Source organism: Heptranchias perlo, chromosome 13, assembly GCF_035084215.1.
Source record: "Heptranchias perlo isolate sHepPer1 chromosome 13, sHepPer1.hap1, whole genome shotgun sequence".
Taxonomy (NCBI): domain Eukaryota; kingdom Metazoa; phylum Chordata; class Chondrichthyes; order Hexanchiformes; family Hexanchidae; genus Heptranchias; species Heptranchias perlo.
In genome coordinates, this window is record NC_090337.1 from 18,025,538 (window position 1) to 18,049,759 (window position 24,222).

Sequence of the window (24,222 nt, forward strand, 5' to 3'; positions counted from 1 at the left end):
CTGTGTTTTTTTGTGCAGCCTGCAGTAAAATCGCTACAGTAAATGCCTTCTAAAAATCAGCGTCACACAAAATCGATAAACTTGAGGGTTCCCTTAACCTTGTAGAACTTTAGCGATTCCACACAGTGATTTCAACATGCAGCTTTACAGATCATTGTGATTAGCAATTCATCAGCCAGTTCAGTTGACAAGGTCATCCAAAGTTGGGTTACTTAAAAAAAAAAGGGCAAGGAAAACAATAGATCATGCTTTTTTCTGCTCTGTTTTTAGGTGATGTTGACAGTCTCTCCCCGGCTAGGTACTGGTAAAGATGTCCCAGTGTCTACTGTCTTAGCTACTTTCCTGAAGACTATAGTGAGTTGTAACAAAAAAAAACTGTGCACCTGATTTCACTACAGTATTAAAACAGCAACTGCGATATTTAAACTGGAACACATTGTCTAAGTATATAACGAAGCATGGGAAATTCATGATTTTACTCCATGTGTGAAATCGACCAGATCTAATTAGCTCTGGACTTCTGAGCCATACAGCTTCCTGACAAGATAGTAAATAGTCAAGGAGGGATGAAAGAACGTACCTACACCGCAGTAAGGGAGGCTAGATACTAGCCCCACCCTCAAGAATGTTTCCCACATAGGTTAGCCTTGGTAGAACTTTCTCTACTTTTCCCAATGCTTCCCTCCTGCGCAAAACAATATGCCACATTTTACGCTAGGTGTTCCACTTACACAAAGAAATGTAATGGGCAAAGGTTGCTATACAAAGCTTCAATTGAAAAATCAGAATTTGAAAGTGTTTGCATAAAGATATCAATGAAGGTATCAATTCATTAAATTGTAGGGTTAATCTAATGACGGGGAGAAGAAAAAGTAATGAGTAGGTCTGTTCCATACCAGGTCCTTCCCAACTCCGTCAACCATGTTGGTATATTTCCTGTCATAATAACCAGGGGATCTTGAAGTTGACGGTTAGCCTTTGCAGTCAGTTTGCTGTTGATCAATTCATTGGTTGGAATAATCTCTTTACAGACTGCATTCTGTTACCGAGAAATAGGACTTAGAATCAAAAAGGAAATTTTGACAGATATAATGGATGAATGGTAATCTACTTGCATGTTATATATGAAATTCTAGAAGTGGGGTGGTTCATAAACTATTGCATGCTATCTCATTTATAATTTACAAATCTACATTAAAAGTTAAGTTTTACAAATAAACCAAAAGCTGTCATTTGAAAAGGGAAAGATTGGTTCATGTTTTGGGTGGAAATCAGTCAGAAAGTTTCACTTTTTTTTGTAACCGTATCACGCAAAGGAATGAAATTACACACTAACATCTAACAGCGATAGGACATCGAAAGTGAGCGTTACAGTAGAACTGTTTCATAAGAATTAAACCAGGAGAATTGAGAGGCAAATCTAAACAAGGAAGGAAACTATGCTATCCTACAGTTTTCATTTACTCAGGCTAAAAAAAAGAAATCCATTGGCATGATGTGGAAAACTCAACAGTTAGCTATATTCGCCAATTGTTCACCATAAACTTAACCAGTATTTTTAAATTGAGAAACCAAGGTGAAGGTCTAAAGCCATTGTGCAAGACATCACCAGGGTTGAAAATAACAAATTAAAGTGAATCAGAAGTATAACTGCTAGTGATTTGGAGGCAAGAATAGGATTTTTAAAAATTTGAGGGGCCAGCCTGTTAGGAAAGGCCTGATTCAGGCTGATGTACAATATAAACTTTAGCTTGTTCATGTAAAAGTTTGAGAACTCACTATGAAGTTTTAACAGTCAAATACCAGATATACACTACCAGAAGAGAAGACCTTCATTCTGAATTGTGTTTTGTTCTCAACTCCAAATGAATTCTAAAGATGTGATGGAGGGTCGAGAAATCTGATTGATATTTCAATAAAAACTTTTGCATGCCTCTGAATTCCCTGCTAATCCTAGAGATTAAAAAGACCAAAATATGGGCAAGTCACATTCCACACCCACCAACTGATCAAGTAGATTGTTAGAGTCTCTACAGCATGACTTCTGATAAATGGGATTCTTTTCAAATATCCAGCATGGAAAGTGTGTCTCATGAAATTGATTTACTTCTGAAAATTAAAAGCAGCAAGAAATTCTCTCCAAGGAGTGTTGTACACTCCCTACCCTTTTTCAGCACCAACTAAAATATATAGTTAATTCATACAAACAAAAGGGATCTTCTTGCATGTATGTAGTGCCATAGCACATTTCAAACTTTGCAGTGTTTCACATATAATGAGTTACTTTGAAGTGCACTGACTTATGTCGGCAAATCATCAAGGAAGGAAATGCAAAATCAAAAGCATGATTCTGTAGAAACTTGCAGCACAGGAAGGGGCCATTCGGACCATTGTGCCTGTGTCTGTTCTTTACTAGAGCAATTCAAAACTAATCTCTCTGCCCCACTTTCCCCCTCCCTCCCCCCCCCATAGCTCCAGCTTCCTCACCTTTAAATATTCATCCAATTTTTCATTAAAATATGCAATGGTCTCTGGCTCAACCACTCTGTGGCCAACAGCCCTCTGTATAAAGAAATCTTTCCTCATTCTTTTAGTGACAATTTAAATTGATGATCCCTCATCACTGACTCCACAATCAGAGGTAACAGTCTTACACTATTCACACTGTCAAAGGCCTTTGTAATTTAAAAAACCTATTAAATCTCCTCTGCAGTTTCCCAATTCACAAGTCTTGACGGCAGACTAAAGGAAAACCCAATTTATAATATTTGGGAATTCACAGCATCATTAAAAGCTGGTGCATTGGTTTGATAGATTTGAAGCAGTCCATCTACGGTTATCTATTATCCCATCATAACTTTCAACTCTCAGGAGGCAAGAGAAGCATATCTGTGCCCCTTAGGTTTGAGGGGGAAGTAGGAAAAGCATTAGTTCCCTCTTTTAAAAGGTATCTAATCAAATTTATTTACAGCTGAAGTATGGAAGTATTCAGGTAAACCCCACCTTGAGACAGTGACAAATGTGTTTGTGAACAGCATTGTGTCTTCCCACTCAGCCTTTGGGTCATGTGCTGCAGCTAATGCTAGCAGAGGCTACATTCCATCTCCAGCTTCTGAATTATTGGTTACAGCTATCTACACTTAAACCAGAGACTGCCAGAGTCAAGCATTGCTTGATTGTAAGCTCATGAAAAGCAGCCTGGAAGCACCCTCCCATTTGCATGGCTCATAGCATTATATGGCTCCAGGAAGAATAATAATGGGGGGCGGGGGCGGGGGAAGGAAAGAGTTGAACAAAGCACCCCTTCTAAAAAAAAATGTAATTGCAACTCACGTACATTATAAAGGAAAACTAATACCAGAGAACAAATTAAAGGCTACGATGTAATTTCAGAGTTGGTTAACAGCTAAGTTCTCAGATGCAATCGCTTCCTGGTATTCATTTTTGTAGATGTTATCTTGCAGTACTCACATTATATAAGTAATACCAATATCTACTGATGGCATGAAGGACTCTCAAAAGCAGAATCACATCCAGTGATGGGTCCTCAAATGTTATACCATCTGGAGGGACTGAAATAAGATATGTTTCCAAAGGATTTCCCACTGGAGGGCACACACCATCTAGGAAGTAAGAAAAAGTTACAGTTCATCACCATTTAAGTTAAAGTTCTGACAAAAGTTTATAATGGAGATTGTCACCTCAATCAGTGGTTCATTTCACACAATAAAAGCTAAAAATAGGTTTAAATTTTAGGAGAAATTACTTTCTAATTTTTAATCCTTTGGCAAAGCATTTAACAAGAAAGCTCAAGTGTGAAAAATGGCTAGCAAAAAGTAAAAAAGTGAAGGCTTTTACAAGCATACTAAAGAACAGAGGACAAAATCATTCAGCGATTAAGGGAGAATCTAATTTTAGAGGGTGAAGATGTGGCAGAGATAGTAAATATTTTGCAAATGACAGTAGAAGTGAGAATTGAGGTGTACTAGAGTAGGATGTGGAAACATTGTTAGATAACTACAGAAAAGGATTTGATCTTTAAAAAAAAGAACTGGGTCTTAACGGTCGGCGCCATAAACTGAAGGGGGAGATAGCAGAGGCTCTGATCTTAAACTGAGGACCTAGGTAGGGATACGATTCTTTGCAGATCAACATTATTTTTGGCATTGTTGAGGGGCACAAAAGTAGGGTCTGTGAACTGTAAATAACTGCCTCGTTAGACCGTTGCTTATTTTCTTGAAACTTAGTGATGTTCAAAATAAAGCCGATTTTCACTCATTTTCTCCAAATTTACTGTTTAAGCTCCCCTACTCCAAGTTTTAGTTTTTGATGCCACTAATAAAAAAAGTTTTTAAATCAGCAATAAAAACTGTTGAAAAAGGTTATCCATTTTATTATCTACAGAGCTATTAAAAAATTACTGAAATTACACAAAACACAGCCTACTGCAATATTGCAGAATATGGTTATTTAATTCAAAGGGCATAAATGGATTCTTTAGTAAAGCAAAATAAAGGTTAGTTCAAAAGCTTGTTCCTGTTTAGTTACTTCAGATTTACTCAGTTTTAAAATCTTCATATCAAAAGCACTCACCATGCCACAGCTCATCATGCTTCCTTGCATTCCGTGGGGAGGTTTTTGTGGGTGCGGTCTGAGCTCGCCCTCGCTTCCCACCAACTGTATCCTTATTCCCTTCCTCCTCTTCTCGAACAGGCTTGTACCTATGGCACACAAATTCAAGAATACTCTCAATTAGCCTTTACATAGTGAATTCTGACCTGCATTTGTTGCAGTTAACGCAACACAGGTGATCACATGGACACGGACCCACTCTGGAAGGAATACACGGACCAACACAAGGCACACAAATACATCAACTGTCTGCAATCTCTCAAATGCCAGACGACAGAACCCACGAGGTGACATCACATTAGAATGGACATGATTAATACACTTTTGTACCTACACACACCTCATACCTACTTGAAGAACTGACATCAATTCAATTACAAGGACTTGTTCAAGTACACTGGACAATCTTACTGTCTCAACTCTTCAAAGTTGTTCAGTATATTTATGAACCAGGTATTTTTAGTTTGATAAAACCATTTTACTGTTGGCAGAGGTGTACGGGCAGCCCAAAGTCAGTAATCAACTGTGGTCAGGTGATCATGAGCTAGACAGAAAATAGACTACTCACAGGTATGACTGAACAGATAATATTCTATCTGCAACTTCACACCAATTACAGTGCTATTATCTCAATAATCCTTTAAGTAACCCTGTCCCATAATTAATACAACCAATGACCCTGCTAGGACTTCATGATGCACTGGAACTTTCAAGGCATCTAAAAAATAGAAAAACTACTAAAAGTTGTTCCATCTAAACCTGAATTCTAGTTTGAATCTCCATCCTAAATCCAGTAATCCCACAAACCATTGCAATTTTTGATCAAGATTGTCAAGTACTTGTGCTCCAAAATTGGACACAAAACACTAATTCTAGTCATTTTCTACAACAGATACACAAGAACTTCAGGGAGTTTTGGACTGCTACTTGTCTTTTTAGTTGCCTCAGACATCACAAGGCATCAACAGGAATTAGGAGGCAGAGCTATTAGAACAAATTTTCAATGAAGATGCTGGATGCATCTAATACATACCATATTGTGTGGGTCTTCGTCCATATTCCTGCCCTTCCTAATGGGTTACTTTCATCATCCGTAGATTCTCTTTCCTCATCAGCTTGCACACTGAATTGCCTGACAGCCTGGTAAACAGTCATGTTGTAAGGCAGCAAGTGATCTCCTATGTAAAACTGCAGTCTGTGCCTTACACTCCCTGAATTCAAGAATTGGGCAGCCTAGGAGGGAGAGGGGCAACATTTTTATGCATCAATTCTTCTAAGAAGTTATTTCAAGCAATTGTTGGCCTCAAGAATAAAAGTCCCATTGCATGCAACACTTGATTGACAAATTAAGAAAATGATTTACCTCTATTAAAACAGTAAGCATTTAAGGCTCAGAAGCAGTGGATTCATTTGTATTGAAAATTGAGCAGAGGCAGCTGGTGTGAAATTAAATGTACAGTCTGGGCCGAGGACTTCAGGTAGAATTCTTAATGAAGCACATTTAAGTGGCCAGAATCTATATCTTTTACTTGGGTAAAGAGTGCTACCTGTTGGATTCAACCCACTCGAGGTCTAAGTGCTTGGGACAGATAATGGAGGCCAGATTAACAGAATGCAACAAGGCATGGGTTATAACTATATAGCTGATTGGACAATGACATGATGTCTGGGTCAAAGTGGAGGTATTAATGCATCAGGCTGCACTTGCCAGATTGCCTGGAGCAGAGGTATTGTGTGCTTACAAGTTGGGCTCACTCCTAATAAGTAGCAATTAAAGTACGAGCTTTTTAAAAAAAAAACCTACTTACACTCCAGCTACAGTGAGGTACAAGGGTGCCTTATTTGGTTACTGTACTGTGGGCTCTCAAAGCTAAATCAGGCTACAGGTACGAGGGAATATGCAATTCTGGTCAGCTTATCCTTACTTTAAAAAAGGTAGACGCAAAAGGAGTGGTGACACTGCTAAAAAATATTAAATTTCAGGGACTTCAATTGAAATATATTTACTACCAGTAACAATACTCCTGCAATTTATAAAGCATTTGCCATCTGAATACAGTAATAAGTGCAAGGATTCAAGGAACATCTTGAAAAGACCAATTTGTAGGACAGGTGAAATGTTGATGGAGCAAACCATTTAAAGGAAAACATAGGTAATGTCACTTCAATGATGTTGCAAGAATACATTTAGTTGCAATAAATGTAAGCTTGTTAAAAAAGCATATTGCATACAGTTCCTGCACGGTTTTAACATTAGGCACAGGGTCAAACAGATCAGAGAGTTAAATGCATGGCTCAGAGTGGTGTGGAAAACAGATGCTTCGATTCATAGGGCACTGGCACAAGTACTGGGGAAAGAGGGAGATGATCTGTTGGGTTTCACTTAAACCGGGCAGGGACCAGTGACCTGACGAATCAAATAACTAGGGCTGTAGATAGGTTTCTCAACTTAAAAAAAATGGGTGCCGGGGGGAAGGGGAGGAGGAAAGAGGGTTCAGGTGAGTGGAAACTTATAAATCTAAAGAGAGAAGTCAAGGCAATAGAGCAGTGTAGCGATTTGGGTAAAGATACGCAGAGTATGACAGGAAGGGACAGTTTAATGGTACTAGTGCATCAGTGAATAAGGTCAAATCAGAGAAAAATAGTAAAAAGTTAAAATTAACGGACTTTTGTCTGAATGCACGAAGCATCAACAAGAAAAGACGAATTAATGGCAGAGATAAATGGGTTTGATCTGGTAGCCATTAATGAGACATGGTTGCAAGGTGACAAGATTGGGACCTAAATATTCCAGGGTACTTGACTTTGGTTGGGGGGGGGGGGGGGGGGGGGGGGGGAGGAGAAAGAGTGGATAGCCCTGATAATAAAGGATGCCATAAGGACAGTAGTGAGAAAGGATCTTTGCTCGGAAGATCAGGAAGTAGAATCAGTATGGGTGGGGATATGAAATAACAAGGGACAGAAAACACTGGTGGGAGTAATTTATTAGGTCCCCTAATAGTAGTTATATTGTTGGACAGAGTATTAATCAACAACTAAGAGGAGCTCGTAACAAAGGTAACGCAATATTCATAGGGGACTTCAATCTTCATACAGACTGGGCAAATCAAATTGGCAAAAAGTAGTTTGGAGGGAGAGTTCATGGAATGCATTCAAGACAGTTTCCTAGAACAATACGTCATGGAACCAACCAGATCTTGTCTTGTGTAATGAGACAGGGGTTAATTAGTAATCTCATAGTAAGGGATCCTCTGGGGAAGACTGATCGTAATATGATGAATTTCACATTGAGATCGAGTGTGATATGCTTAAGTCCGAAACTAGAGTCTTAAACTTAAACAAAGCCAATTACATAGGTATGAGGGGCTAAAGTAGATTGGGAAATTAGATTAAAAGACATGACTGCAGATAAGCAATGGCGAACATTTATAGAAATAATTCATAATTCTCAATGAATATACATTCCATTGAGAAATTAAAAACTCCATGGGAAAAGTGATCCATCCGTGGCTAACTAAAGAAGTTAAGGATAGTATTAGATTAAAAGAAGAGGCTTAAAATGTTGCTAAGAATAGTAAAGCCTAAGGATTGGGAGAGTTTTAGAAACCAGCAAAGGATGACCAAAAAATTGATAGAGGGAGAAAATAGAATGAGAGTAAACTAGCAAGAAATATACAAAACAGATTGTAAGAGCTTCGACAAGTATGTAAAACAGAAGAGAGCAGTGAAAGTAAACGTGATTCCTTTGGAGGCCAAGACAGGAGAAGTTATAAAGGGGAATAAGGAAACAGCAGAGGCGTTAAACAAATATTTTGTATCTGTCTTCACAGTAGAAGACAAAAAAAATACCAGAAATAGTGGGGAACCAAAGGTCTAATGAGAGTGAAGAACTTAAAGTAAAGAAAAAGTACTGGAGAAATTAATGGAACTAAAAGCTGATAATTCCCCTGGACCTGATGGCCTAAATCCTCAGGTCCTAAAAGAGGTGGCTGCAGAGATAGTGGTTGCATTGGTTGCGATCTTCCAAAATTCCCTAGATTCTAGAACGGTCCTAGTGAATTGGAAGTTAGCAAATGTAACACCACTATTCAAGAAAGGAGAGAGAGAAAACAGGGAACTACAGGCCAGTTAGCCTGACATAACTAGGTCGGGAAAATGCTGGAATCCATTATTAAGGACGTGGTAACAGGGCACTTAAAAAAAAATTATATGATTAGGTAGAGTCAACATGGTTTTATGAAAAGGAAATCATGTTTGACAAATCTATTAGTTTTTTTGAGGATGTAACTAGCAGGGTAAATAAAGGGGAACCAGTAGATGTAGTATATTTGGATTTTCAAAAGGCATTCTATAAAGGTGCCACACAAGATACGGACTCATGGAGTTGAGGGTAATATATTAGCATGGATAGAGGATTGGTTAATGAGAAGAAAACAGAGACTAGGAATGAACAGGTCATTTTCAGGTTGGCAGGCTATAACTGGTGGGGTGCCGCAAGGATCAGTGCTGGGGCCTCAGCTATTTACAATCTATATTCAATGTCTTAGATGAAGGGACCGAGTGTAATGTATCTAAGTTTGCTGGTGACACAAAGCTAGGTGGGAAAGTAAGCTGTGAGGAGGACACAAAGAGTCTGCAAAGGCATATAGACAGGCTAAGTGAGTGGGGCAAGAAGGTGGCAGATGAGTATAAAAAGTGGGGAAATGTGAGGTTATTCACTTTGGTAGGAAGAATAGAAAACCAGAATACTTTTTAAATGGCGAGAAACTATTAAACATTGGTGTTCAGAGGGGTTTGGGTGTCCTTGTACACTAATCACAAAAGTTAATATGTGGGTACAGCAAGCAATAAGGAAGGCAAATGATATGTTGTACTCCAACCCCCTGGCATTAAAGGCCATGAGTAAGGAAGTCGTGCTGCAACTGTACATGTGAGATCACACCTGGAGTAGTGTATACAGTTTTGGATTCCTTACCTAAGGAAGGATATACTTGCCTTATAGAGGGGGTGCAACGAAGGTTCCTGGGATGAGAGGGTTGTCCTGTGAGGAGAGATTGAGTGCAATGGGCCTATACTCTCTGGAGTTTAGAAGAATGAGAGGTGATCTCATTGAAATATATAAGATTCTGAGAGGGCTTGACAGGGTAGATGCTGAGAAGCTGTTTCACCCCCCCCACTGGAGAGTCTAGAAGTAGGTGGTCATAATCTCAAGAAAAGGGGTCAGACATTTAAGACAGAGGAGAAACTTCTTCACTCAGAGGGTTGTGAATCTTTAGATTTCTCTATTCCAGAGGGCTTTGGATGCTTAGTCATTCAGTATATATTCAAGGCTGAGATCGATAGATTTTTGGACTCCAGGGGAATCAAGGGATATGGGGATCAGGTGGGAACCTTGAGGTTCAAGATCATCCATGATCTTACTGAATGGCTGAGCAGGCTCAAGGAACCGTATGGCCAACTCCTATTTCTTATGTAGCCTGGCTCTATCAAAGTTAGACCACCTTGTGGCAACGGAGCACATTGCAGCATGTTTTAACAATTGTTCAATCAAGGTTTCACCATATTCTGGCACTAGACAAAACAGCTGAAAGAATAAATCAAACCAACCAGGAACACAGTGGCAAGAGAACTGCTGCCACTGAAGCTCCAACCTAGTCACCTACACGAGAGCCCTGATTGGTCATGATTCCAAGATAACATTAGAACTATAGCTAGATCAAAACAACCAGCTATAAAACAATGGATCCACTTTTGAGACTACTCAATTGTGGGAACGAATCAACCCAACAGCAAGATAACAACAGGAAATTCACCAAAGCACAGCCAGCACCCAAGCATTGCTCTCATAGACCCAACATTAATGCAAAACCTTCAGAACCAATGCAATGGATACACTGAACAGGAAATGCATCAATGGAGTAGTTTTTTTTCCTAGACATTTGCTCATACTCTTTCCTCCCTCCATATTAAAAGGAAAGCCTCTGATAAAATTCTATTTTGCAATGTGGTCAAGAATGTACACATCCTATTGTAACAAACAGTTGTATAAATAATTCAATTCACAACATATTCCAAAGCACCAATCCAATCTTATTACTTACAAAGCAGGTGAGTATTTGGACAAAGTCACAAGCAGATAACTACAGCAATATCCTAGAGTTTTGCCTTTATGGTTGTCACAGACCCAATAAACCAGTTCTGATGACAATACTGATGACAAAAAAGTTAGTTACTTTTAGACTATGAACACATAAAATAAACTTACCAATGACTCATCAATTTCATCATCTGAGCCATCATCATCACTGTCTTCGTCTTCTTCACGTATTCTTCCATACCCTTGAATTACAGAAACATTCATGTCAACATGAGCCCTACAGTTTCAGACTTTCGACAACCACAGACTGCTGGAGATCATAAGACTAACTTCAACAAAGCAACAAAAATGAAGCCTGACCATGACGTGCTGTGTAACAAAGCCCCAACTGTGAACTGGTAGGATACAGGCTTATATCCAAGATCCCAATTTAGGAGTTCCTGAGCTTGGCTGTTCAACTGTAGGGAAGTGTCAAACATAGTCCAGGGGAGGGAAACAAGAGGAACACTGCTCATTAACCTCCAAGCAGCTGATTTTGAAATTAGAATGAAAGCTATCCACAGATCCTTCTGGACAGGGATGATGAATAGCAATGAAACATCTGACAGGACAAAAGCACTTCAAAAACAAGAGGGTCTCTCAAAAAGTGAACCCTGACCCACTATATTTCTGAACTTTTGGGGAAGGGGTTAAGAAGAAATGAGTCACTATAAAATTAATAGTTTTGACCTTCTACTTCAGTCATGCAAATACAAGCAAAATGGCACAGCATACTGGTTTGTAGTGCCTTACAAAAACTTGCTGCTAATCACTACTGCAGAGGGATGCTAGATTACAAAATGGTTAGAACAGAATCTCAAACCTCAGAACTGTTTAGCTCATGACTAAGGAGTCCTTAATATGTACAATAATTATACACTGAAGTTATAACATGGAATTAGGTCATTGCCCAACCAGGCGGGTCGGACAGACTCCCCCGGAAAGTACGTGAGTGTGTTTGGAAATCTCCCAACAAAAGGGGGCATGCCAATAATACAGCATTATGGAATTGATGGAGGCCAGTCCGCCCTGCAACCAGGACATGATGTTGTTCACCCTCTCTAAAGATTCAATATCCTTCTTATAACATGGAACCCAATACTGTCTTTATAGTTTTATATAGGTTTATCATTACCACTTGGCTTTTATATTCTATATTTTGAGATAACACCTAGAATTCCATTAACTTTTCTTTTATGGCCTTATCAAGCTGAGGTGCCGTCTTTAACATCCTGTGAACCTGGATGTTTGTTTTTTAACCAAAATGTATCACCTCACACTTCATGACAATGGATTACATCTACTTTTTAGTCCATTTCCCCCATCTTATCAATATCCCTTTGGTCTTCTAAAAAATTAACAATACCTTCTAGTTTGGTATCAAATATTTGACACCACCCTCTTGAGGCTTATAAATGAGGTTTATCAAGCAGAATTGTCCCTTTTGAAATCCATGCTGGCTACTTCTGACTATTATCTTTATCAATATACATGGTAATATCATACTGAAGAGAATCTAAAAATATTTCCCTAGCACAGATGTTAAAGTAATTGGTCTGTAATTGCCCAGATTATGTCCATCTCCCTTTTTAAAAAATGGGTACTCCTTTGGCCACACTCCAATCCTCAGACACAGGTCCACGCTCAATACAGTGCTAAAGTATCATTTTTACGGCATTGACAATTTCCTCCCTCTCCTCCCACAGAATCCTAGGATGTATCCTGTCAGGCTCTTGTGCTTTGTCTTCCTTTAGACTAACTATCTAAAAATTTCCTTTCATCCATCATATCTCATCTTGCTTTCAACCACTTCAGGATTCACCTCTTCTCCAGTATCTTTCTATTTAGTAAAAACCAAAGCGATTTGTGACTGTATCTGGGGTACCTAATAAACCCAAATTTGGAGGGCAACTATATAACTGATGTGCCAGGGCATTGGTCTGCAGTTTGGTAGCCGTGTACCTGAAGTTCCATACACAGATCTCAATCTCAGCTGATGACACTGAAGGAAGAGTCTAGCTGCAGGGAGAGCAGAGTCAAACTAGCTCACTTTTATCCACTTGCTACTGTCCAGTTACAAAGGAGCATTGATAAGAGACTTTATCTGCTGGCTTGCCCTTCATCCGTGATGAGAGTTCTTTTCTGCACTCAAATTTTTAGCAAACCAATGAATCTTCAACCAGAACAACAAACCACTAAGAAAATATAAACTACTTCTGAACTGTGGATTGATAACCTTCAACTTGTATGACAGATATCCTAGCTTTAAAAAAGTAACCAGCAGTTCAACAGGTTCGCTTAAATCTAGTCTAGCTTTTTATTGCCTGAGTGATCTGTTGATTTCAAATGCTGACTTTGCAATTACCAAGACATCAAAAACTCATATTTAAGAGTTGTTAAGCCAAGTTATACTGTATATAAAGTAGAAAATTTGAGCATGGTAAATTTTTGCATAGTCAAAATGTTAATCTGTTGCTAAAATTAATGAAATTTAAACATTCAATTGTGTTAGTTTGCCAAAACTCCTACCCTCTCATGGATTTTTACCCCACATAAATCAACCACATCAAACATGAACACTATTTCCTGCAGCACAACACAAAGGGTAAGAAAATAAAGTTTTACTGCTTAACACAGAAATAAAGCAGCCACCACCTCTGACGACAAGATAGCGCTCAATAGCCTGTACTAAAGCCAATGGATCGATCTTCACAGGACCACCCTTCCACTGCTTGACATTGGTACTGTCTGGATGTCTCTGCAGCTGACATTTTAACTGATGTGTATTGAAGAATTTCAGGGCCTGCGATCCCCTGTTGAACAAAGAAATTTTTAAAAATATAATTACAAAGTGAAAAAGATTGTAAAAATGTTTTCTCAGACATTAATTTACAGAACTGCAATCACCATTGCACAGGCAACTATAATTTTTTTAAATTAGGATAACAGTTGGTCTCAGTACATAAAACATAAATGTTATGGTAGGGGGTGGGGAGAGGGGGAAGAGTGGGGTTGTGAAAGAGGGAACAAAATTATTTTCAATATTTCTTACCAAAAAGTAAAGTAATGCTTTCCAAAAAGTAAATATCCTATCTGGTAGTTTTAAATTTTGGTCAATCCCCAGCTTCTAAAATCATTCTATGAGCCACACTGCTGACGTTGACAATTAGAACCCATCAGTGGGTTGCTTTACTGAATATCCCACAGAATGGCATCAGAGAAATTCTGGATACCGATTGCGATTTCCAGGTTGGAATCCTCCCAATAAAGGAATGATTTTAACCCAGTGGAAACCAGCTGGGCGGGCAGTTAAAATGGCCGCAGTGACCAGCCCCCTCCAATCCCGCTGCCTTCCCTCGGGTTGTAATTTTAATCTGCTTATTTGAGCAGATGAGGGACACCCACCACCATTGGGGCCCGACTACAATTTTATCCCAAGGCCTGCGTGGGGAAGCCATGGCTTCACCGCCAGGCTAACCTCATGGCAAGAGAAGTTGGGACCAGAAAACCATGTGCCTCCCCCGTCCCCGTCAAACGCAATGCCCTATTGACCACCCCTCCCCCCACTTACCTGGGTCCCGGGGACCACTCGTGCAGGCCCCATGCAGCAGAGAGCCGGACGGTTTGCCGTCTGCCTAGGTCCCTGGCCGCACAACTCCCACTAGGAAGTTAAAATCGGGGCACAAGTTAATATTACATTTTCCTGGCTCAAACAGGTTAAATTACTGCAATCCACAAATATCTCCTACCAGGTAGGAAATGTTACTCGTTAATGATGGCTTTTTTTTTTGGAGTTTGAGGGGGGGGGCGGAAAGAGGAGGAAAAGAGGGGTAAGAGGAGAAGGAGAGATGGCAGAAATGAAGGAGGAGGGGCAGATCAAGTGCTTAATGGTGGAACTACCCACACATACCTACCTGGTTTAAATCATAATATTTCTGTTTAGTAAAGTCAAATTAATACACAATTAATACCTGCTTCCTGTTCCATTCCCACTCGGAAAATCATGCACCTTCACAGGAAATTGCTCCATCTGGCTCAGACAGTTGTTCATTTTGTGCACCAGTGCGAGCAAAGGCCCATTTCCTAGAGGTTCTAGTCGACCAAGAGGTTCTTCTCCTGGAGGCTGCAAAGTTAGATTAAGTACATAAAAATCCATGATAATTCTCAAGTTTTAATATTTTTCTCCACCCTTCATAGCTACTGGTATGGCTAATAGTCTTCTTTGTTACCCATTCTATTTCTTGATTGACGAGATGGCTAAAAGCACATTTATATGGGAGGAGCTAAAATCAGCACATGGTATGGTAGTGACCTAGTCAACATTCACAAAATTCTTGAGGCAGAACAGTTTGAATGGCGAGAGCTGAGAGCTACAAGTCACAGCTGTCCATTTGGGGACAGAGCTTTTCAACCCAATAATACACCTAGTACTTGCGATTTATAGCCTTTAACATTACCTGCTATAAACGTGCTAAATTAAAAACAGGCCTGTGACAGAAAGAATAATTAGCAACCCCCAGTTTATTTCTTAGCCTATTACCAGTTGATGTCGTCGGTGGAGAAATGAGTTTATAAAATTTCAGCCCACTAAAAAAAAGTGGCAATGTACCTATATAATTAAAGCTACAATGTGCATTTACAGCATCAGATTTTTCAATCATGTCACAAGCTGTTAGGCAAAGAACTCTGCCTCAAATGATCATTACTTTAAGCAAGCTGATTGGATCAAATATCCAAGTGACTTAACACAAATCAAATATGGGTGAGTAAGAAAAACCATCAGCAGCCTAAGCTAGCCAAATCATTCATTCTTTTCTCCCTCCCCCCCCGCGCAATGTTCTTGGTTGCATAAGAAACCAACATGTACAGTTAAAAATAAGATGTAAACAGTTAAATCAGCACAACAAAGTAATGTTACCAAGAGTCACCCATGAACTGCTATATCAATTTAACAAATTTACTTCCCCTGAGCCCAAAAGCTTGCACTGTGGTTCAGTCTTGGAGCTGGGCCTGTATATCAGGGCTTTGTTTTTGATGTCTTATTTTCCTCACCTTTGGCTTACTCTGCATATGTGCACCCTCAGTAGGGAGGAGATTGAAGAGGTAAGGTTCTAGGCTTTCAATATATGAAAATTAAGTTTTGAAAGTTGACACTCAGCAGATTTCCCTCAACAGCAAATTACCATTCCTAATTTTCACTCAAATGCTTTAAATCTGAATACATGTATATATAAAATTTAACTCTGAAGTGTGTTGGCTAGCTCCACTTGTACTTGAACATCCAAGTGAGGTTCTGAAAATCCCAACATTTTAATTTATAAATGCCACTATGCCTGCCACTTAAATATTTTATCTAATTCAATTTGTAGGTGCGTGGTTGTCTCCTCAGATTTTAAAGCCTTCCTCAAGTTTGGTATTGTCTGTGAATCTTACCTGTCTGCATTCAACATCTGAACCCAAATCTGTTAATCTAATTTAGAAACATGAGGGGACCTAATTACAGCACACTACTCAAGGTCCTCACCCCACTTAAAAAGTACCGCACTGCTTCCTATGCATCAGCAAATTTCTTACCCAGCTCCAGGTTTTACCTTGAATCTGTACCACTAATTTTAAAAAGCAAAAGGATTGGCCAAAAATACATGGCTACTGCTAGCCGAATTCCAACCTATTGCAGTTGCACAGCAATGCTGTATGGTACCTTCAAAACCATGCCTCAATATGTACTCAAAGTTCTGGCATGACAGTAATTGCACATAACTAGACCATGTATAGTTTAAAAATCCACAGCTTTTACTTGGAGGAGACCTGCTATCAGTAACAAGCTAAAACACGATGCTGTCAGTATGGAAGTGTAGGAGGGCTTTGGATGATCAGGAGGGCAGTAGATATGTGCACTTCACTTTCCTGTCACTATAAATAATGCAGAAGTGTCAGTTTTTGACTGGTACAGGAGAGCTAAATTCCACATTCAGCAGGAATTTCCTTTATATTTTGGAGTACACTGGAGTGATCAGAAACTTTTTGGAAAATGCACTAGAAATTTAAGTGCTTGCCTCAAATGAAGGATAGTAATTTTAATCAATATTAATTACAGGGTTGCTCTTGAAGCTTCATTTACATTTAGTGACAGGCTTTGGTGGGTTGACTTAGGGAAGGGAAAGTCTTGTAGAGGATCGAATACAGAAAATGAGCACCAATATAATCACCGTTTTTAAAGGCTGTTCAAGGTTAGTGTCCCTTCACTCCCCAGGGTCCAAACATGGACAAATATACTTTGGGGTGGGGGGGGGGGCCGGGAGCAGGATTTAGGGGAGAGGTAAGCAGCTGCAACACAGCAAACAATTAAAAGTCCTTGTAGGGAAAACTACGAGTCAGCCTTCAAAATGTTAAATGTGCACTGCCTTGCACTGGGTCTTAAATAACTAAGAACTGCTGATTTGCTTGAATAGAGGCTGGTAGGAAAAGCTAGTCACAAATCAGCAGCCCATTTAAAAAAGTTCAAATTTTTTCCCCTCAGAGGTCAATCATTGCCACACCAAAAAAATGAGGTGGTTAAAGTTTCTACAGTTTTTTTTCTCCAGGATGTGGGTGACACTGCCAATGCGGCATTAATTGCCCATCCTTAGTTGTCCTACGGTGGTGGGTCTTTTTCTTGAACTTCTGTAATCCTTGAGCTCCCACGATTGTGTTAGGTAGGGACTTCCAGTATTTTGATCCAGCAACAATGAAGGAACAGTGACATATCCAAGTCAGGATGATGTGTGACTTGAAGGTGGTGATGCAACACTGTGCTCCTCCTTCAGTGGTAGAGGTCACTGGACTGCTGTCAAAATAATATTGGAGAGTTGCTGCAGTGCATCTTGTGCATGTAGATGATACATATTGCAGCCAAGCTGCACCAGTGAGAGGGGTTAATATCAAGTTCAGTGGCAAGAGCACTGATCAAGCAGACTGCTGTGTCCTGGATGGTGCAGACCTTCTGGTGTTGTTGCAGTTCCAGTCATCCAAGTGAATGGTGAATACTCCATCACATTCCAGACTTGAGCCTTATAGACAATGGAGAGGCTTTGAGGGGTTATGGTGTGAGTCAGAGTACCCAACCTCTGCCCTACTCCTTTAGCTGAAGTGTTGATTTGGCTGGTCCAGTTAAGCTTCTGGTCAGTGGTGGCCCCAAGGATGTTAATGGTGGGGGACTCGACAATGCACAGGGAAAGGTACAGAATGAAAAACATTTTCTTTTGGCATAAGCAATACTATGGGAGACTACCTATAATAAATAACGGATTTTATAGTAGAACTCATTATATAAGGGCACAGTCTATCTAATCAAATAACTCCATGTACTGGTACTTAAAGGGAAACTTCCAACTCTGATCACCCTAAACTTGCAGTTTCCCTTTTTAATACAGAAGCACAGCTATGGTAAGGCCTGACCAGTAGGTTTATGTAGGCACCCACAAAAACTTAAGCAGCTTCCCTTCAAAGCTCAATCTTTCACATCAGAATTTGAAACATGCAACACTGTCAAAGAAGGGATGATGTGGAGATGCCGGTGATGGACTGGGGTTGACAATTGTAAACAATTTTACAACACCAAGTTATAGTCCAGCAATTTTATTTTAAATTCACAAGCTTTCGGAGATTTTCTCCTTCCTCAGGCAAATGTTTCAAGAGCTCCTTGAAGCCTACGCATTTATACATATTGAACAATACATGGTGTTTACAGACTGCCCCTGCAACTGCCCGTTGCCAAGGCAATCACCGTGTTCAGACAGAGAGGTGTCACCTGCAGAACCCCCGAATACACATTCAACAAAAAAACAAACAGGAAAAAAAAGAGAAAAAAAAACAGAGAGAGGCAGAAACATCCGGAAGGCAGAGAGAGCCAGCAAATGACCCATTATATTAAAAACAGATAACATTTGTTCGCTGGTGGGGTAACGTGTAGCGTGACATGAACCCAAGATCCCGGTTGAGGCCGTCCTCATGGGTGCGGAACTTGGCTATCAATTTCTGCTCGACGATTTTGCGTTGTCGTGTGTCTCGAAGGCCGCCTTGGAGTACGCTTACCCGAAGGTCGGTGGATGAATGTCCATGACTGCTGAAGTGTTCCCCGACTGGGAGGGAACCCTCCTGTTTGGCGATTGTTGCGCGGTGTCCGTTCATCCGTTGTCGCAGCGTCTGCATGGTCTCGCCAATGTACCATGCTCTGGGGCATCCTTTCCTGCAACGTATGAGGTAGACAACGTTGGCCGAGTCACAGGAGTATGAACCATGCACCTGGTGGGTGGTGTCCTCTCGTGTGATGGTGGTATCTGTGTCGATGATCTGGCATGTCTTGCAGAGGTTACCGTGGCAGGGTTGTGTGGCGTCGTGGACGCTGTTCTCTTGAAAGCTAGGTAGTTTGCTGCGAACGATGGTCTGTTTGAGGTTGGGTGGCTGAAAGACGCCCTAGTAACGGGATATGACGCTCGACTCATCGATCGACAGTTCCGACGGGCCACAGCAAAAAATCGCATAGACCTCCTCAGGAGACTAACACGGGACGCAACCAACAGAGTACCCTTTGTCGTCCAGTACTTCCCCGGAGCGGAGAAACTACGCCATGTTCTCCGCAGCCTTCAACATGTCATCAATGAGGACAAACACCTCGCTATGGCCATCCCCACACCTCCACTACTCGCCTTTAAACAGCCACCCAACCTCAAACAGACCATCGTTCGCAGCAAACTACCTAGCTTTCAAGAGAACAGCGTCCACGACGCCACACAACCCTGCCACGGTAACCTCTGCAAGACATGCCAGATCATCGACACAGATACCACCATCACACGAGAGGACACCACCCACCAGGTGCATGGTTCATACTCCTGTGACTCGGCCAACGTTGTCTACCTCATACGTTGCAGGAAAGGATGCCCCAGAGCATGGTACATTGGCGAGACCATGCAGACGCTGCGACAACGGATGAACGGACACCGCGCAACAATCGCCAAACAGGAGGGTTCCCTCCCAGTCGGGGAACACTTCAGCAGTCATGGACATTCATCCACCGACCTTCGGGTAAGCGTACTCCAAGGCGGCCTTCGAGACACACGACAACGCAAAATCGTCGAGCAGAAATTGATAGCCAAGTTCCGCACCCATGAGGACGGCCTCAACCGGGATCTTGGGTTCATGTCACGCTACACGTTACCCCACCAGCGAACAAATGTTATCTGTTTTTAATATAATGGGTCATTTGCTGGCTCTCTCTGCCTTCCGGATGTTTCTGCCTCTCTCTGTTTTTTTTTCTCTTTTTTTTCCTGTTTGTTTTTTTGTTGAATGTGTATTCGGGGGTTCTGCAGGTGACACCTCTCTGTCTGAACACGGTGATTGCCTTGGCAACGGGCAGTTGCAGGGGCAGTCTGTAAACACCATGTATTGTTCAATATGTATAAATGCGTAGGCTTCAAGGAGCTCTTGAAACATTTGCCTGAGGAAGGAGAAAATCTCCGAAAGCTTGTGAATTTAAAATACAATTGCTGGACTATAACTTGGTGTTGTAAAATTGTTTACAAAAGAAGGGATGAACTAAGGCAATCCCTGTTAACCTTTGTGCAACACACCTTAGGAACTAGTTCCTATCACATGCAAACCACAGCTAAAGCAGGTTCCCCAGCTTTACAGGGTTTGGATTTTGGTGAAAAAGGCTGGTTTTTGGGACCTGTTCTAGACTGTTGAAGCACTTACATTTTAAACTCTACAGTTATTTATATGGACCCATGGGCCAATAACTCACCCTTAAGTTATTTTCAAACTTCTGTAAAATAGTGGAACCAGCCTCGTAATGAGCAAGATATAACAAACTGAATTAAGAATCAATTCATTGTATAGCTCATCTGGATCTCGCTTACAGTCTTTCACCAATCATTTTTAAAAAAAATCAGGATGCTGGCAAGGCCATATTTACTATCCATCACTAGTTGCCTTGATGTGGAGATGCCGGTGATGGACTGGGGTTGACAATTGTAAACAATTTTACAACACCAAGTTATAGTCCAGCAATTTTATTTTAAATTCACAAGCTTTCGGAGACTTCCTCCTACCTGAGGAAGGAGGAAGTCTCCGAAAGCTTGTGAATTTAAAATAAAATTGCTGGACTATAACTTGGTGTTGTAAAATTGTTTACAATAGTTGCCTTGAGATAGTGATGGGACACCTTCAAGAAGTGCTAGAGTTTCTCCAGTCACTTCATTACACACAAGTGATTCACCACATCCAAAAAACTGTCACAATTTTGATTAACTGACTCAGCAGTTGACGCTACTTCCACTAATAGATTTTCCAAATAATTTTGTAATCTATTTGAAACTGACAGCTTAAATACATTCCACTTAATTCACAAAAAGAACGAGGAAAAGTATTGTCCAGCACACCATCAGTTTAAGACAGGATCTTACCAAACCAGATTTGGTGCTATTAAAATCAACAACAAATTGGTAAGAATAGACAAGACAATAAATTATAAATCGGAAATTAGAATTTACTACTCACTGGACAACCATAGAAAACATGAAGGAACCTTCTCAATCTGACATGTCGGCACACAAGGTCTTTATCACTTCTTGAAGTCAAATACAACAGCAACTGTTTTACAAAACCACTGTGCTGGATTTCGAAGGAGGACACATCAGACTCCGAGACTATTGAGCGAATTTCTAAAAGGCACTCAATCCCACCATCCACCTTTGGGAAAAAAATACTGTGAGCTTGCATACAAGATTGTAACATTTAAAATAAAATACTACTGCTTAAATAATCCTGTGTGCAATCAAAATAGTCATTACTGTATGCATTTTACGAGAATGAATTACTTATATAATTGTCGTGCAACTTGAAATGGCCGGAGGGAGTACTTTCCATACAAGTTCTTTATACAAAAAAATTATACCTCCTACGGTGTTTATAACCTCAGATACTATTCTGCGACTCTACTTGCACCCCAAGCATCTTCAGGGGATGCATAAAGCAAGAGTTGAGGCCTGATACAGCTGTAATTTTAAATGCAGTAAGTGCTTCAAATCTAGCCTGAAAGCTGACCAAAGGCACTAACTGCAGAATATGCATCAGGTGCATCATTGGACCATTTAAAATCAAGGGGCAGTTGCTGGCAGATGTATATTATGGGGGTAGGCCACATCACAGTTAGGACCCAAGTTCAAGAGCAAGACCTCAAGGGTAGTAATCTCAGGATTACTCCCAATAGGTAACACTGCACTACTTCAGGGGAGAATTTTAGACACATCAGTGCATGACTTAACAGTGCTAAAGGAAGATGTTCAAAATTTTGGGCACTAGGGTGGATTCAGGAAGAGATGGAAGCTATATAGAAGAGAACCTACATTTGAACCAAAATAGCACCAAAGTCCTTGGCGAGGATCACAAAATACTTACAGCACACAAGGAAGCCATTCAGCCCATTATGCCTGCGTCGGCTTGCTGAAACACGTAACAACTCAGTCCCATCTCCCTGTCCTTTTCCCCGTACCCCTTCACATTTTTCTTGATATTTATTCACTACCCGTTTAAATTTATTATGGTCTGACTGTGCTTCCCCCACTGTTTTTAAGAAGGACAGGCCCCACTTTGGAAAGAGGCACTTCACTCTCCAAATTGCCAATCTTTGTTTAGTAATGGTCTGGAGTTTTGCCTTCCCAAAAGGAAGAAGGGGAAGTGAGATAGGAAAAAAACTGCATAGAGATGAAATAAAAATCAGTTTGTGATTGAAGCAGAGACCATGTCAAAATTTAATAGGTTAGATAGATAAAATGAAGGAATTGTGAATCAGGATGCAATTAGGACTATTGTTCACATGGAGGATAACCAACATGGACTTGTTGATCTAAATGCCTGGTTTCTATGTGGTGATTTTAATGTAATTCTATGCAAGTAAACCACAATTCTTCATTTGTTAATACATTACCAGTTTGCTAGTGTAGTACTGATTGAGTGTTGTACTGTTGGAAGTGCAGTCTCTTGGATGAGACGTTAAACTAAGGCCGCGGCTGCTTTCTCAGACGGATGTGAAAGATGCCATGGCACTATTCCAAGGACAGGAAAGTTCTCCCAGTGTCCTCACCAAGTTTTAACCCTCAACCAACACCACTAAAACAGATTATCTGGTTATTTATCTCATTGTTGTTGTACACAAATTGGCTGCTGCAGGTCCCCATGTTATATTTCAAAACGTTAATTGGCTGTGAAGCGCTTGGGTGAAGAGACAGAGATTGAAAGGTGCCATATAAATGCAATTTCTTTTTTTCTTTACCATGATGTTAAAGGCAGCAGTTCCTGCTCAGTTTTAGTAAAGGCATGATCCAAAAGATGAATGGAGGAAAAATTAGAGTAAGCGTACACTTCTTGTGATTCAGCAGCAACATGGTGCTGAACAAAGTGTCTGATCGCCTTCCGTCAAGAAATGAAGCATGTTGTGGGATAGCCAGACACAGGAGAGGAATAAGAAAATCAACTCGGTCTCGTGGTTTCTATTATACAAGAAATGTAACCTATGGTACTCATAATACTGAAATCCAAGAATTACATTGTTAGGACAGCTACTCAAAACCGTTTCAAGTTGCAGCCTGTGATCCAATTTAACCATTAAAACTGTTCTTCCAAAACATGTGTTTCAGACCTGCAAACTGAGTTGTTCAGTGGCAGAGCAAAGTCTCTGAAGTACATTCAGTGCTGGATTGCTTGCATCCACATTCTCTGAGGTGAAGTAACGGTCAACAAATTTATGGGCTTGTTCCTTTATCCACACTTTTATCTTCTCTCTGAAAGAAAAAAAGCTCTTTCAAAACCCAACAGCAATATTTAAACATACCAAAATGTCAAACTTAGTTCCAGTTTTTCCCAATGCACCATGCTAGTAATGCTCCAAAATTAGTCTACCTAAAGTAGAACATTCTTCAAAACGTTCCACCTGCCACCTTCCCAGAGAAAAACAGGACCTGAAATTTTCACACTGCAAAAGGCAGGTGATCTTCACTTCTCTGCAATATAGTTCATTCTGGTACACGCCCTTTTGTTTCCAAGAGACAGCAGAGATGCAACTGCTAGAGCACTGAAAGCGAACACTGAATGGTACAATGGGCTCACGTCAAGTTTAGGTCAGAAAAAAGTGAGGAATTGGGAGCTGCAAATATTGAATAAGGTATTGATTATTAGGAAAACTATGTGCTGCCAATAAGCAAGTTTCAGCACCAAGATCATAAGTGAAAGCTGAAACAATGGCCATTGATTTAGGTGAACTTGGTATCTGGACAAAAAGAGAAAAATTCAGATCACTAAAAAGGGTATTAATTGAAATAGGTTTAACACTTCATATGCCACTCAAGTAAAAAAAACAGATCAATTGGTTACCAACAGAGAAGAAGAAATCGAACTGCTAAAAACTTAGTAGCAGC

The 24,222-nt window shown here is 40.3% G+C and overlaps 1 protein-coding gene across 6 annotated transcripts in view; it reads right to left on the reverse strand.

The window, feature by feature from the left end:
• trip12 (thyroid hormone receptor interactor 12) overlaps window positions 1-24,222 on the reverse strand; it is a 136,958-nt gene that overhangs the window by 23,672 nt on the left and 89,064 nt on the right. For 4 of the 6 annotated variants that reach the window (XM_067995069.1, XM_067995065.1, XM_067995066.1 and 1 more), the window contains exons 25-33: window positions 23,448-23,589; window positions 21,308-21,499; window positions 14,740-14,891; window positions 13,394-13,581; window positions 10,898-10,971; window positions 5,666-5,865; window positions 4,594-4,721; window positions 3,472-3,623; window positions 897-1,039 (exon numbers count right to left, since the gene is read on the reverse strand). In XM_067995069.1, the coding sequence (XP_067851170.1) occupies window positions 897-1,039; window positions 3,472-3,623; window positions 4,594-4,721; window positions 5,666-5,865; window positions 10,898-10,971; window positions 13,394-13,581; window positions 14,740-14,891; window positions 21,308-21,499; window positions 23,448-23,589 (1,371 nt within the window). The remainder of the gene's footprint in view (window positions 1-896; window positions 1,040-3,471; window positions 3,624-4,593; window positions 4,722-5,665; window positions 5,866-10,897; window positions 10,972-13,393; window positions 13,582-14,739; window positions 14,892-21,307; window positions 21,500-23,447; window positions 23,590-24,222) is intronic. The other 2 variants (XM_067995070.1, XM_067995068.1) reach the window with 1 other exon arrangement.